At 41.2% G+C, this 14,051-nt stretch overlaps 1 protein-coding gene across 1 annotated transcript in view; it reads left to right on the forward strand.

The window, feature by feature from the left end:
- PUS7 (pseudouridylate synthase 7 (putative)) overlaps positions 1 to 14,051 on the forward strand; it is a 64,448-nt gene that overhangs the window by 20,432 nt on the left and 29,965 nt on the right. Inside the window, 2 exon segments of the mRNA XM_023519621.1 lie at positions 6,203 to 6,314; positions 9,292 to 9,369. Of these exon segments, the coding sequence (XP_023375389.1) occupies positions 6,203 to 6,314; positions 9,292 to 9,369 (190 nt within the window).

Here is a 14,051-nt window from a genome sequence, read left to right on the forward strand (position 1 = left end):
AAAAAATAAAAAAAATAATTATTCTGGTTATTAAGAAGAGAAGGTGATTTCTAGTGATGCCTTAGGCTGGTATTTCCGGTTGGAAGGGCTACCAGAGTCTTGCTTTGCTCAGTGTGGTCACAAGGAAGCAGAATAGAAAAGACAAAAGCTATATTTTTTTGATTGGTTGCTTTTTGGAAATGATCATCATTTCTTAAGAGATGCTAAGTTTTGTGAGCAGAGGGAGGTAATTTGCAGGCCAGGGTAGTCATTACTGGGGTGGGGTAGGGAGTTTTTTGGGTTTTTTTTTTTAAACTCTTTTTCCTTCTTTCAGTGACTGGTGCTAAATCTTTCATATTCTGTTTTTATCTACATTTTCTCTGCTTAGGCCACACTCACTCTTCCTTTTTTTTTTTATTTTTTAAATAAAATTCCCTTTATATTTTCTAAGTGAAGTACTGAGCTGTGTGATATAAACTGCTCTCTCCTATCTCCCTTTGGACATGTTCAAATAAAATGTTAATTTCTCACTTTAAAAAGAGGAATGACAGCAGATCAGGCTGGATCAACCCTTGCATAGTGCTCCATACCTCTTAGGTTTCAGATGTGGCATTTATTCAAAGAGGAACTGAATCTGCCATCTGAGCTGATCTCTCTTATGTTCTTAGAGAGGATGGTTCTCAGGCCAGACAGGCACTTGGGAGCTTGCATTCAACTTCTACAAACCCAGCTCCCCACAAACTGAGAGCAGTCAGAAGAACAGGGCCCTGGGAAAGGAGGGAGAAGTGATATCTGGAGTTTGTTGTTGATCGCCTTGCAAATAGAACCCACTGCCAGTGACAGCTTGTCCTCCTGGGCTGCTTTACATTTCAGTGATTTAGCTTTAAAAGTGTCATTGCAAAACTTGGCATTTTGTGATTTTTCAAGCTTTTTTTTTTTACTACAAACCCCAATATAAATTGTTATTGATGATTTAGACTTTAGCAGAATTGCAAGATTCTTAATTTAAACTTTTGCAAATAAAGTAATGCATTCTGAAACTTAGATATGGCAGATTCTAAGCCACAGTCGCCAAACACTACAAATTACCAATTATTTAAACTCCAGACTTTTCTTCTTTTTTTTTTTGAGACAGAGTCTCACTATGTTGGCCTCAGTAAAGCTGTGACATCACAGCTCACAGCAACCTCAAACTCTTGGGCTTAAGCGATTCTCTTGCCTCCGCCTCCCAAGTAGCTGGGACTACAGGCGCCTACCACAACACCCAGCTGTTTTTTTGTTGTTGTAGTTGTCGTTTAGCAGGCCTGGGTCAGGTTCAAACCCTCCAGCCTGGGTGTATGTGGCCAGCACCCTACCCACTGAGCTACAGGCACCACCTAAGAGAGAGTCTTGCTTTGTCGCCCTTGGTAGAGTGGGTAGAATTCCATGGTAATGTAGCTCATAGCAACCTAAAAGTCTTGGGCTCAAACAATCCTCCTGCCTCAGCCTCCCAAGTAGCTGAGACTTCAATACCCACCTCAATGTCCAGCTATTTTTTTTTTTTTAGGGACGAAGTCTTGCTCTTGCTCAGCCTGGTCTCAAACTCCTGAGCTCAAGCAACCTACCTTCCTGGGCCTCCCAGAGTGCTAGGGTTTACATGCATGAGCCACCACACCCAGCCTTAAACTCAGACATTATTTTGTAAGTTTAGCCAGTCTGACAGGGCACATTGCTTTAAAGTTTTAGGTAAAAAAAGAAAAAAAAATCTACCATGTGATATGTACAGATTCTCTATTCTTTCTGAAAATGAATAGTTCCCAGGAGGAGTTTCTGGATCTAGGGTCCACAGAGATTCAGGAGGAAGAACCAGATGGTACAAAGTAGCTTTCTAGAAGAGTCTGGTTTTAGGAATCCATAAGAATAGGGAGTCCCAGGATTCAGAGTGCTCAGCCGTGAGAAATGCTCCAGAGAGGTTCAGTAAGATAAGGACTCTGAAATGTATTCATCAGTTGAGCAATGTGGAAATCATTGTTGTCTTTTTGCCAGAGCAGTTTTAGTGGAATGGTGAGTTTGGAAACCAATTTACACAGCCAACTGAATGAAAGATAGTATAAACAGACAGCTCTTTCAGATAAGCTGCAAAGGGAATAAGAAAGGATGGGAATGTAGGTTCAGCTTTTAAGATAGAAGAGTCATGAGGTGTTTGTATATTGTGTGAGAGGGAGAGTGAAAATTCAGGTAGAAGAATAATAAAATAAAGATAATAGAAGGTGCCGTATCTCTGAGGAAGCTGAAAGGTTGCTGTGCTGAGGTCCAGTGGTGGCAATGACCTTGAATAAGAAGGAAAGAATGTTCTGCATGCTACCTCATCCTGTCACCTTTCTCAGGCTATAAACATTTTTCCTTCCTTATTCATGGGGACCTCTGTGCTCAATACCTGGATCTTCCTGAACTTGGTTTCCCTTTTATCTGTTTTCAGTTTCTACCAGACTGACATGTCAGGTCTTCAGAAGGTAGAAGCAACCTTCTGCATATAAGAACCATTACCCAGCCTGACACTTCTTTGCATTTGCATTGTAAATCAGAGTCTCTAAAATGTCTGCAAATTATTTTAAATTCACTTAAATTGTCAAGCTAAGTATTTGATGCTTAGGGATGAGAGTTTTATAAAGTCAAACAAATTGCCCAAAATAAATTGAGACTCACTGATTTTCTGTTACTCAGAATATTCCCAGTCAGTGCATTTGCTTACTACTTTGTATATTGAGTGCACCTAGAAAAAGAATCCATACTTATATCTTGTTATTTGCAGAGGAGATAATTGTATGCATGCTCAGGGCTTGGATTTGCTCATAGAAGATGCATGCTTGCAAGCCTAAATTCATACTCAGTTGTCATGGTTTCTCTTAAGGTGTAACAGCATATAATTTTCTTGTGGCTTCATTTATTTCTTGCCATTATACTTAGTTGTGAATACACTGAAGGCGTTGTTAAGAAAAAATGTAGCTATACTTCATCAACTTTTATCATGGGTTTTTAAAAATTTATTATGGACATTTTCAAATGGGCATACAAATAGAGGAAGTAGTATATGGAAACTTCATGTACCCATAAACCATCTTCAAGATTGTCTTCATTCTGTTGATTTTTGTTTCATCATCCTTCCGACTTTGATTTCTTACTGGGGCTTGTTTGTTTGTTTGAGACAGAGTCTCACTCTGTTGCCCCAGGTAGAGTGTCATGGTGTCAGAGCTTACAGCAACGTCAAACTCTTGGCCTCAAGCAATCCTTTTGCCTCAACCTCCTGAGTAGCTGGAACTACAGGTGCCCATCACAATACCCAGCTGTTTTTAGAGATAGAGTCTCACTCTTGTTTAGGCTGATCCCAAACTCCTGAGCTCAAGCAATCTATGGCCATGGCCTCCCAGAGTGTTTGGATTATAAGCATGAGCTTACTGGGGCATTTTTAAAACGAATTCTATATACTATCATTTCACTCATAAATACTTCAGTATATATTTACCAGATGAAGACCAAAACCCCAGATATACCAGGCGTGGTAGCTCATGCCTGTAATCTCAGCACTTTGGGAAGCTGAGGCAGGTGGATTGCTTGAGCTTAGGAGTTCAAGAGCAGCCTGAGGTAGAGTGAGACCCTATCTCTAAAAAGTAGCTGGGCATTGTGGCAGGTGCCAGCTACTTGGAAGGCTGAGCCAAGAGGATTGCTTGAGCTGAAGAATTTAAGGTTGTTGTGGCACTCTACCAAAGACAACAAAGTGAGACTCTGTCTTCAAAAAATTAGAAACAAAACCCAGACTATTATTATCACATTCAACAAAATCAAGAATAACTTCTTAATATGTAATACCATTGCTCATCCAGTTTATCTAAAAAATGTCTTTATTAAAGTAAATGATTAAAAAAACAAAGTCAAAACACTGTGCTCATGGGTGATTTTTTGAAATCATCTCTCAAATTTCCTTAACTATAATTTAAAGAACTTAGGTCGGGGAGGGAGTGTGATTGGTGGGGTCATCTCTATGGTTTATCTTACAAGGGTACAAGTGAATCTTTCTAAAAGCAGAGTATGAATGTCTTAATAACTAGGAAAATGACATGAAGGTTATGTTGACCAGTTTGATGAGAGTATTTCAAAATGTATATGAAAACAGCACACTGTACCCCATGATTGCATTAATGTACACAGTTATGCTATAAGAAATAAAAAAAAAAAAGAACTTAGGTAACTGTTTTCTGTAATAATCATTCAACATTTTTCCACTAAAAAAAAATTTTATAATTTCAATGCAGGAAAACTCAATGAAACTTAGAAAAACACACAGTAAAGTAGTAAATACAATCTCATGACCAAAACATAATCACAAATAGCATTTTGGTTAACGTCCTCCTATACTGAAGAAAACAAATCTCTGGCTGGGGAAGCAATTGGTGTTTAGTCTTAAACCTTTTGCTACATCCCATGGGTACAGACATTGCAGTGTGGAGGATGAACTGACGTGCCTATTGTGAAGGATTGAGGCAGGGAGGCTGTACCGGTAGGTGAGTTTTCTCCTTGTTGCCCCCACAACATTCCATTGTTTATGTCTTGAGTGGTTGTTAACCCACAGCATAACTACTAGGGGCTGTAGAAGTCCTCGGTGTAAACTTACCATGCCATCATTTGCATGTTCACCTCTAAAGCACTTTAATGTTATAAATTAAACATTGCTCTCTTGTGCTCTTCATGCTGTGCATTTGGACAGAGGTCAGAACTGCAGCAGGTAAGAGGGCTTGGCGTTTCATGTAGAGAAAGTGAAATGCCAGTGATTTTTATCACAAGTGCTAAGTATACACAACTTTGCTTAACTGATAGTGAGCCAGAAGGAAGACTGAAAATGTTATTCCTACTCAACAACTTCATAAAGATATTGTGAGGAGTTCACACCAAGAAATACTTGTAATTTTCTTTTGTCTTGGACAGAAAAGACTCACGTATTAATCAGAACAGAAATGTGATTCACTAGACATGTATGCTGTGGCAGTTTTCTAAGATAGATAATTGATTCTTTTCTTTACATTGTGCCTTAAATCACTAACCTGTGAAGTAGTGCTTTTACTTTGAAAAAGTCAAGTATCCAAGTAACTTCTGTGCCAGAAATATCTTAAGCCTCTGAAGATAAAGGACTCATGAGTTCATGCAAAAGGGTTATTTTAGGGACAAGGAGTATTTTTAAAGGAAGAGGACTCTTTCTAGAGATTATATGAAATCTCTTTTCGTAGTTTTTCTTTTATGGAATTAACAGTAATCAAATGAACTAGACATGTTCACATAATAACTGCAGTTCAGTGTCATACTCATGAATATTATTGTACAGTTTCTACAGAGTACAGTTTTGGCTTACATATTTTTCTCAAAAATACTGATTTTTCAAAACAATCTTTGAGCAGCTTAAAACCAAATCTTACATTGTTTAAATATATTTCTAAATTATAATGTAATTGAAATGTTCAGTTAGAAGAACAATTTTTAAAATTAAGATATCCAAGGTCATACAATGTTTATCAGTCTCCAGAAGAGTTAAACAATTGAAGTAACGCTAGCTCTGAAGTTAAGTTTAACCTGGATTAATTTTTAAAATTTTCTTTCCCCTTGGAGTAACACTCAGGTCTTGAATGCCAGCTACTCTTCCTCAGTCAGGTAGACATTAGCTAAACTTGTGTGTTGGAAATAGCCTTTGGAAAAATCTAATCTTGTCACTGAGGCAACTTCTCACAAACTTTACCCAACATCCCACCACCACTGCTATAAGGCATCCAACCTGCAATTGCGTGAACACCTCATTGTGGATATAAAGCAAGCCTCCTAGGTTCCCAGCTATTTGCAGTTTCTTTCTGGACTGCGTGTGTCCCAGAGAGCTAATTAAACCACCTGTTGGACAAGTACTGTGGCCTCCTCTGTGCTCTCCTGTGTGAAGATTGCTGGTTAGTCTGAGTCACTTTTCATACCACTTGCATTTCAGCTTTTGATTTTAGATATGGACAGAAAATGTCAAGTGTCCAATTATAGGTTTAGTGCTTGTAGTCCCCATAGCTATAACCACTTATCCTGTATTTCCTGTCAGACTACATCTGATTTCTCACTGAAAAGCTCTACAGTAAAAAATAAGCTCTAGTGGGTTTCATAAGAAAAACCCCAAGTAACTTTTATTATGGTATTTATAATGTTTCATTTTTTGTTTTTTAAGATCCAAGAAAACATTCTTGGCCAAAATCTAGGGGAAGTTACTGCCACTTTGTACTGTACAAGGAAAACAAAGACACCATGGATGCTATTAATGTACTCTCCAAATATTTAAGGTTAGTATCTTGTCCTTATGTGCACACAAAATCAGACAATAGAGGAGTATTTTCCTCTTTCCGTGCTGAGGGAAAAAGGAGCAGGGGCACAGATCACAGGTAGTGAGCACGCTTCTCAGTGATAGTTATCTTAGGCTATTGGTGAATTAATTTTCTTTGATCCCCATGTATATTGCCAATAATTCAGGATGAAAATTTCTTTTTTTTTTTTGGAGACAGAGCCTCAAGCTGTCCCCCTGGGTAGAGTGCTGTGGCATCACAGCTCAAAGCAGACCTCTAACTCCTGGGCTCAAGCGAGTCTCCTGCCTTAGCCTCCCAAGTAGCTGGGACCACAGGCATCCACCACAACGCCCGGCTATTTTTTGGTTGCAGCCATAATTGTTTGGTAGGCCGGGCTGGATTCGAACCCGCCACCTTAGGTGTTTGTGGCTGGCGCCTTAGCCCCTTGAGCCACAGGTACCGAGCCAGTATGAAAATTTCTGTTGGTATATATTTCACAGTTGGCTTTACTAAACTGGGAGCTCTCAATTCCTAGAAGCTGATAAAATGGAAAACCTGAGACAGGTCAGATTTTCTTTTTCTTTTTCTTTCTTTTTTTTTTTTTTGCAGTTTTTGGCCAGGGCTGGGTTTGAACCCACTACCTCCGGCAAATGGGTCCACTGCCCTACTCCTTTGAGCCACAGGCACCGCCCCCAAGTCAGATTTTCTCATAGGAATGCAAATATATCAGATCTGAATCTCTGAGAGTGGGCTAGAAGCCGAAGCTTTTTTTTTAAAAAAAAAGAAATGGTTACAAATCCATGTGCTGTGGAAATTTAATATATATTTAGCTCAGTTTAAATATGGTAACACAGTATATTAGTTTGCTAGGACTGCCATAACACCACAAGCTGTAGAATGGGTGGCTTAAACAACAGAAGTTAAGTTAACTTATATTTCTTGGGCTAGAAGTTCCAACATCAAGATGTCTGCAGGTTTGGGGGTGTTTTGAGGCCTCTCTCCTTGGCTTGCAGGTAGCTGCCTGCTCACTTTGTCCTTAAGTGGCTTTTCTTCTGTGCACGCACACCTCTGGTATCCATGTGTCATAATCTCTTCTTATAAGGACACCAGGCAGATTGGATTAGAGCATGCTCTAAAAACCTTATTTTAACTTTTTTTTTTTTTTTGAGCCTCAAGCTGTCCGCCTGGGTAGAATGCTGCGGCATCAGTCACAGGAATCTCCAACTCCTGGGCTCAAGCGAGTCCCCTGCCTCCACCTGGGACCACAGGCCCCCGCCACAATGCCTGGCTATATTTTTGGTTGCAATCATCATTGTTGTTTGGCTGGCCCAGGCTGGATTTGAACATGCCGCCTTAGGTGTATGTGGCTGGCGCCTTAGCCACTTGAGCCACAGGCGCCGAGCCACCTGATTTTAACTTAATCACTTCTTTAAAGGCCCTATCTCAAAATACAGTCACATTCTGAGGTACCAAGGGCCAGAGCTTTAACATACAGATTTTGAGAGAGATAATTGAGCCCATAACACAGTGTTCAATTAAGCAACATTTATTTTGCTCCATTGACTAGCTCCTTGGAGAGTGTCTGTGATATGTCTATACTTGAGCCAAGAAAAATAGACCATTCCTGACCGGGGAATAGAGAATAGGGGAAGAAGTTTCTCTGAGATCCAAGGATTGCCCAGATTCAAGAAATTCTTACTATCTTTCCTTTCCTTTTCATAAGGAAAAGCAGTTAAGTTTATAAAATATCTCTTAGTTAACTAGATAACTTACATCTTCATTTCAAAACAGTTCAGATCACTGTTTTAGCATTTGGTTTTTTTGTACAAAGTAGTAGTTTCATTTAAGAAAAATTTGTACACTATTACTAAATTTTTAAAAATTGAAGATAAAAAATTTTCAAAGTGGTACATTGTATCTCTAGAATACACTTTTCCCCCTTAGTTTTATATAATCTGTAGAGTACCATGGCACTGTTGTAGCTCACAGCAACCTCAAACTCTCAGGCTCAAGCGATCTTCTCTTGCCTTAGCCTCCTGAGTAGCTGGGACTACATGTGACTGCCACAACACCCAGCTAGTTTTTGTATCTTTAGTAGAGATGGGGTCTCACACTTGTTCAAGCTGGTCTTGAACTCCTGAGCTCAGGTGATCCACCCGCCTTGGCCTCCCAGAGTACTAGGATTATAGGTGTGAGCCACCATGCCTGGCCACAGTTTTATGTAATCTAATAAATTGCACATGATGAAGAGGAAGTACGTTATTTCCTTTTTGTTGCTGGTTAGCCACATCTTGGAACATTTGTTAGTTATTTAGTAACATTCTGAGCACTACTGAAAAATGAATTACAGGAATCACTTATTTTTTTTTAAATGGTTATGATCTCCCTGTGTTGCCCAGGTTGGCCTTGAACTGAACTACTGGGTTCCAGCAATCCTCTCACATGAGCCTCTTGAGTAGCTAGGAGTATGCCCAGCCATCATTTACTTTTCTATCTTACATATTGGTTATGCTTTCCTGGATTCATTTTGTACATAAAGTTAGTTCTCCTCATTCTTCTCTTACTGTGTTTTTTTGTTTGTTTGTTTTGTTTTGTTTTTTTGAGACAGAGTCTCACTATGTAACCCTGGGTAGAGTACCATGTCATCACAGCTCACAGCAACCTCAAACTCTTGGGCTTACGTGATTTTCTTGCTTCAGCCTCCCAAGTAGCTGGCACTACAGGAGTCTGCCACAACACCCAGCTATTTTTTTGGTTGCAGTTGTCATAGTTGCTTAGCAAGCCCGGACTGGGCTCGAACCCACCAGCTTTGATGTATGTGGCCAGTGCCCTACTCATTGAGCTACAGGCGCTGAGCCTGTGCTCTTTTTTTAGGTATAGATATGCTTATAAGTATAAATATTTGAAATTAAAATTGCAAGAAATAAGATTTCCTTATGGTATGTGACCTCAGATAATTTTATTTCTGTCTTGCCAGAGTCAAGCCAAATATATTCTCCTACATGGGAACCAAAGATAAAAGGGCTATAACAGTTCAAGAGATTGCTGTTCTCAAGTAAGTAGAGAGTACGTAATATGCTTTGTACTGTAAAAATACTAGCACTGCTTCTCAGAATTCTCACATTTACTTTATAGGTTTATCTATTCTGTCTTTAGATGGTACCTCAGCCTATGTAGAAATTACTTTTCTGTTTATTTTCTTTCCTTCTTGCTTGTATTTCCTAATTTTTTTTTTTAGACTGTCTCACTATGTCACCGTCAGTAGAGTACCGTGGCATCACAGCTTACAGCGACCTCAAATTCTTGGGCTTAAGTGATTCTCTTGCCTTAGCCTCCCAAGTAGCTGAGACTACAGGTGCCCGCCACAACGCCCACAATAGGCTAAGTGATCCACCCACCTTGGCTTCCCAGAGTTGCTAGGATTACAGGTGTGAGCCACTACACCCAGCTATTTTTTTGTTGCAGTTGTCATTGTTGTTTAATAGGCCCAAGCCAGGTTCTAACCCTCCAGCCTCAGTGTATGTGGCTGGTGCCCTAAACACTGGCTCTGGGCACCGAGCTTGTTTCCTAATATTTTTATATCAAACATATATTATTTATGTAACTTTAAAGGATTTTTGTGGTAGAGCCAAGAGTATAAGTGCTTTTTTTCTCTATTTTGTTCATTCATTATTAAATATAAGTATGGTATTTAAAATTTAATTACAAAATAGGGAGTGAGTCTGGTTTTTGTTTTTGTTTTTGTTTTTGCAATTTTGGGCCCTGGCTGGGTTTGAACCACCACGTCTTGTATATGAGGCCAACAACCTACTCCTTTGAGCCACAGGCACCCCCCAGGAGTGCCCTCCTTTGTTACTCACCAGAGATCTACAGATAAAAAACAATCGTCTCTGCTTTGGACGCAATTATAATTTAATGGAGCAGACAGACAAGCAAATCAGAACTTATTCTTTGGCTCAGCACCTGTGGCTCAAGTGGCTAAGGCACCAGCCACATACACCTAAGGTGGGAGGTTCGAATCCAGCTGGGGCCCGCCAAACAATGATGGCTGCAACCAAAAATAGCCAGGTGTTGTGGCGGGAGCCTGTGGTCCCAGCTACTTGGGAGGTGGAAGCAGGAGACTCACTTGAGCCCAAGAGTTGGAGGTTGCTATGAGCTGTGATGCCATGGCACTTTACCCAGGGTGACAGCTTGAGGCTGTATCCCCAAAAAAAAAGAAAAAGAAAAAACTGGCTCGGCGCCTGTGGCTCAAGCAGCTAGGGCACCAGCCACATACACCTAAGGTGGCGGGTTCGAATCCCCAGCCTGGGCCCGCCAAACAACAATGATGGCTGCAACCAAAAAATGGCCGGGCGTTGTGGCGGGCGCCTGTAGTCCCAGCTACTTGGGAGGCGGAGGCAGGAGACTCACTTGAGCCCAGGAGTTAGAGGTTGCTGTGAGCTGTGATGCCATGGCACTCTACCCAGGGGGATAGCTTGAGGCTCCGTCTAAAAAAAAAAAAAAAAAACTTCACAGTTAGATAAATGCTAAAATAGGGGTATGCCTGACAACAGGCAAGGAACTTGATGTGGATGGCAAGCAAGGAAAACTTTCACAGAAAATAGGAAGCTTGAATTTTAATTTAGATCAGGGTTAATCAGCCTCTGCACTGTTGACTTTTTTAGGCTGGGAAGTTCTCTGTGCGGGGACTGTCTTGTGTGGTACAGCATATTTAGCAGCATCCCTAGTCTCAACCCACTATAGAACAGTAGCAGTCCCTCTTCTTGTTATGATAACAGAAAATGCCTAATGTCCTCTGAGAGGTGGAATTGCCCCTGATTCGGAAACACCAGCCTGCCTAGATTCTGGAAGGATAAATAGGGATTTCCTGTGGCTGGGAGGGTTGTTCATTCCAAACCAAGAAAACAGCTTATGAAAAGATATTGAAAGATGTATTTGATACAAGAAAAAAGGTTCGAGAGATAGGATGCAGATCCTATAGGCTCCTTTAGGTCACATTGAGGACCTTTGACTTGACCTAATTTAAACAGGGGCACTTGTGTGTAGAGACTGGATTGGGAGTTGCAGACAGAGCAAGATGCATGAAACTGGAGACCAGTACTATTGCCATGTTCAGGGGAGGGAGAACAGGGGTCTGAACCCATTTAGTCACAGTGAAGGTAAAAGGGAAGGATGAATTTAATAACTATGGCAAAGAAATTTAGGTTTTCTTTTTAGTGCACCTCCAGAAGTTAGGAGTGGTGGGAAAGAGAAATAACATAGGGAAGGGCCAGGCACAGTGGCTCACACCTGTAATCCTAGCACTCTGGGAGATCGAGGTGTCTAGATTGCCTGAGCTCACAGATTCGATACCAGCCTGAGCCAGAACAAGACCCTGCCTCTAAAAAAAATAGCTGGGTGTTGTGGTAGGTCCTGTAGTCCCAGCTACTCAGGAGTCTGAGGCAAGAGAATTGCTTGAGCCCAAGAGTTTGAGGTTGCTCTATGAACAATGATGCCACAGCACTCTACCAAGGGTGACAAAATAATACTCTGGGCTCTGCGCCGGTAGCACAGTGGATATGGCACTGGCCACATACACCAAGGGTGGCAGGTTTGAACCCCCCCCAGGCCAGCTAAACATCAATGACAACTGCGACAACAACAATAAATAGCTGGGTATTGTAGTGGGCACCTGTAGTCGCAGCTACTTGGGAGGCTGAGGCAAGAGAATCGCTTAACCCCAAGAGTTTGAGGTTGCTGTGAGCTGTGATGCCACAGCACTCTACCCAGGGCCACATAGTGAAAGTCTATCTCAAAAAATAATAATAATAAATAATGATACTGTGTCTCAAAAAAAAAAAGAAATAACATAGGGGCTGGAAGAAATTTTAGGAGGTGATACGTTCATTTTGTTGAATGTGGTGATGACTTCATGGCTTAACTGCATGTCAGAACTTACACATTTTAAATATGTGTAGTCTATTGAATGTCAGTTATGCTGCAGTTAAAAATAAAGTTGTCTGTGTTTGCTGTCTCTACTTAAATATACCTTGCATATGTTACTTGTACTTTCCCTCTTTTCATAAGGAATTTGAGGTGGTATCTCTTTTTTACCTCGCAGTACCTTACAGTACAGTCAGGCTTCGTTCCCACTACTTTTCTCATCCACTTGAAATGATGTTGTGGTTGAGCTCTTTCTTGGTTGCATCCTAATGGATCATTCTAGCCCTTTTCTTTTTTCCTTTTCTTTCTTTCTTTTTTTTTTTTTTTTTTTGAGACAGAGTCTCAGTATGTCACTCTCAGTAGAATGCTGTGGCATCACAGCTCACAGCAACCTCAAACTCTAAGGCTTAAGTGATTCTCTTGCCTCAGCCTCCCAAGTAGCTGGGACTACAGGTGCCTGCCACAACGCCTGGCTATTTTTTTGTTGCAGTTGTTTTTAGCTGTTGTTTAACTGGCCCGGGACAGGTTTGAACCCGCCACCTTCACTGGCACTGTAACCACTGTGCTACGCGTGCCAAGCCCCTTCTAGCCCTTTTCTTCCTTGACCTTGGAACAGTGGCATGATATAGTTATAAAAGCAAAGTGAAAACATCTTCTGTCACGTTTCCTGGTGAGGCGTGTACATTTTGATAGGTTTGAGAGAGCAGGAGGAGATACTTGAAGGTAACAGTGTTCCTACCTGATCGCCTGGTTACCTTTCCTCCCTGTGACTTGTAGAATGTAGCGTCTTCTGCTGAGGGTAAAGAGACAGGTGGAGGACTCTAAAAGAGCATACAAATTTAAAATACCCTCTGTGGGTGATGGGCCAGTGGGCTCAGCAGGAGCTTAGACAAATGATGTGGGGTAAGGAGGATGGGGATTTGAGGGCTTAGGCGTTCCCATTTTTTGTGGATATAGGACACAACAGAAGGTTTTTGCCTTCTCTTTGGTATCTCAAATATTATAATCAATTCCTCTGATTTCTCTTGGGCCCAGTTAATTTTTATCCTCATAAAAAAGGTAAGTTGGTGGCTTAAATGGCTAAGGCATCAGCCACACATACCTGAGCTGGCAGGCTTGAATCTAGCCCCAGCCTGCCAAGCAACAATGACAGCTATAACCAAAAAAGATAGCTGGGCCTTGTAGCTGGCTCCTGTAATCCTAGCTACTTGGGAGGTGGAGGCAGGAGAATTGCTTGAGCCCAGGAGTTGGAGGTTGCTGTGAGCTGTGATGCCACAACACTCTACCCAGGGGGTCAGCTTGAGGCTCTTTCTCACAATGAAAGGGTAAGTTGGTTATTTTGTTTTCAGCACAAAAGAACTAGGTAGAAAATGAAAATTCTGGGTAGCGCCTGTGCCTCAGTGAGTAGGGCGCCACCCCCTTATACCAAGGGTGGCAGGTTCAAACCCGGCCAAACTGCAACAAAAAATAGGTGGGTGTTGTGGTGGGTGCCTGTAGTCCCAGCTACTCAGGAGGCTGAGGCAAAGGAATCGCCTAAACCCAGGAGTTGGAGGTTGCTGTGACACTATGGCACTCTACCAAAGGCAAAAAAGTCAGACTGTCTCAAAAAAAAAAAATTAAAAAAAAAAGAAAATTGGGCAGCTCCTATGACTCAAAGGAGTAGGGCACCAGCCCCATATGCTGGAGGTGGCAGGTTCAAACCCAGCCCCAGCCAAAAATAAGTAAGTAAATAAATAAAAAGAAAAAGAAAATTCTGCTGTAATGGTACTCCCTCAGAGAGTACCTCAATCACAATTTGATATATTTTTTTGAGGG

Source organism: Otolemur garnettii, unplaced genomic scaffold (genome assembly GCF_000181295.1).
Source record: "Otolemur garnettii isolate 467f Iridium unplaced genomic scaffold, OtoGar3 scaffold00005, whole genome shotgun sequence".
Taxonomy (NCBI): Eukaryota; Metazoa; Chordata; class Mammalia; order Primates; family Galagidae; genus Otolemur; species Otolemur garnettii.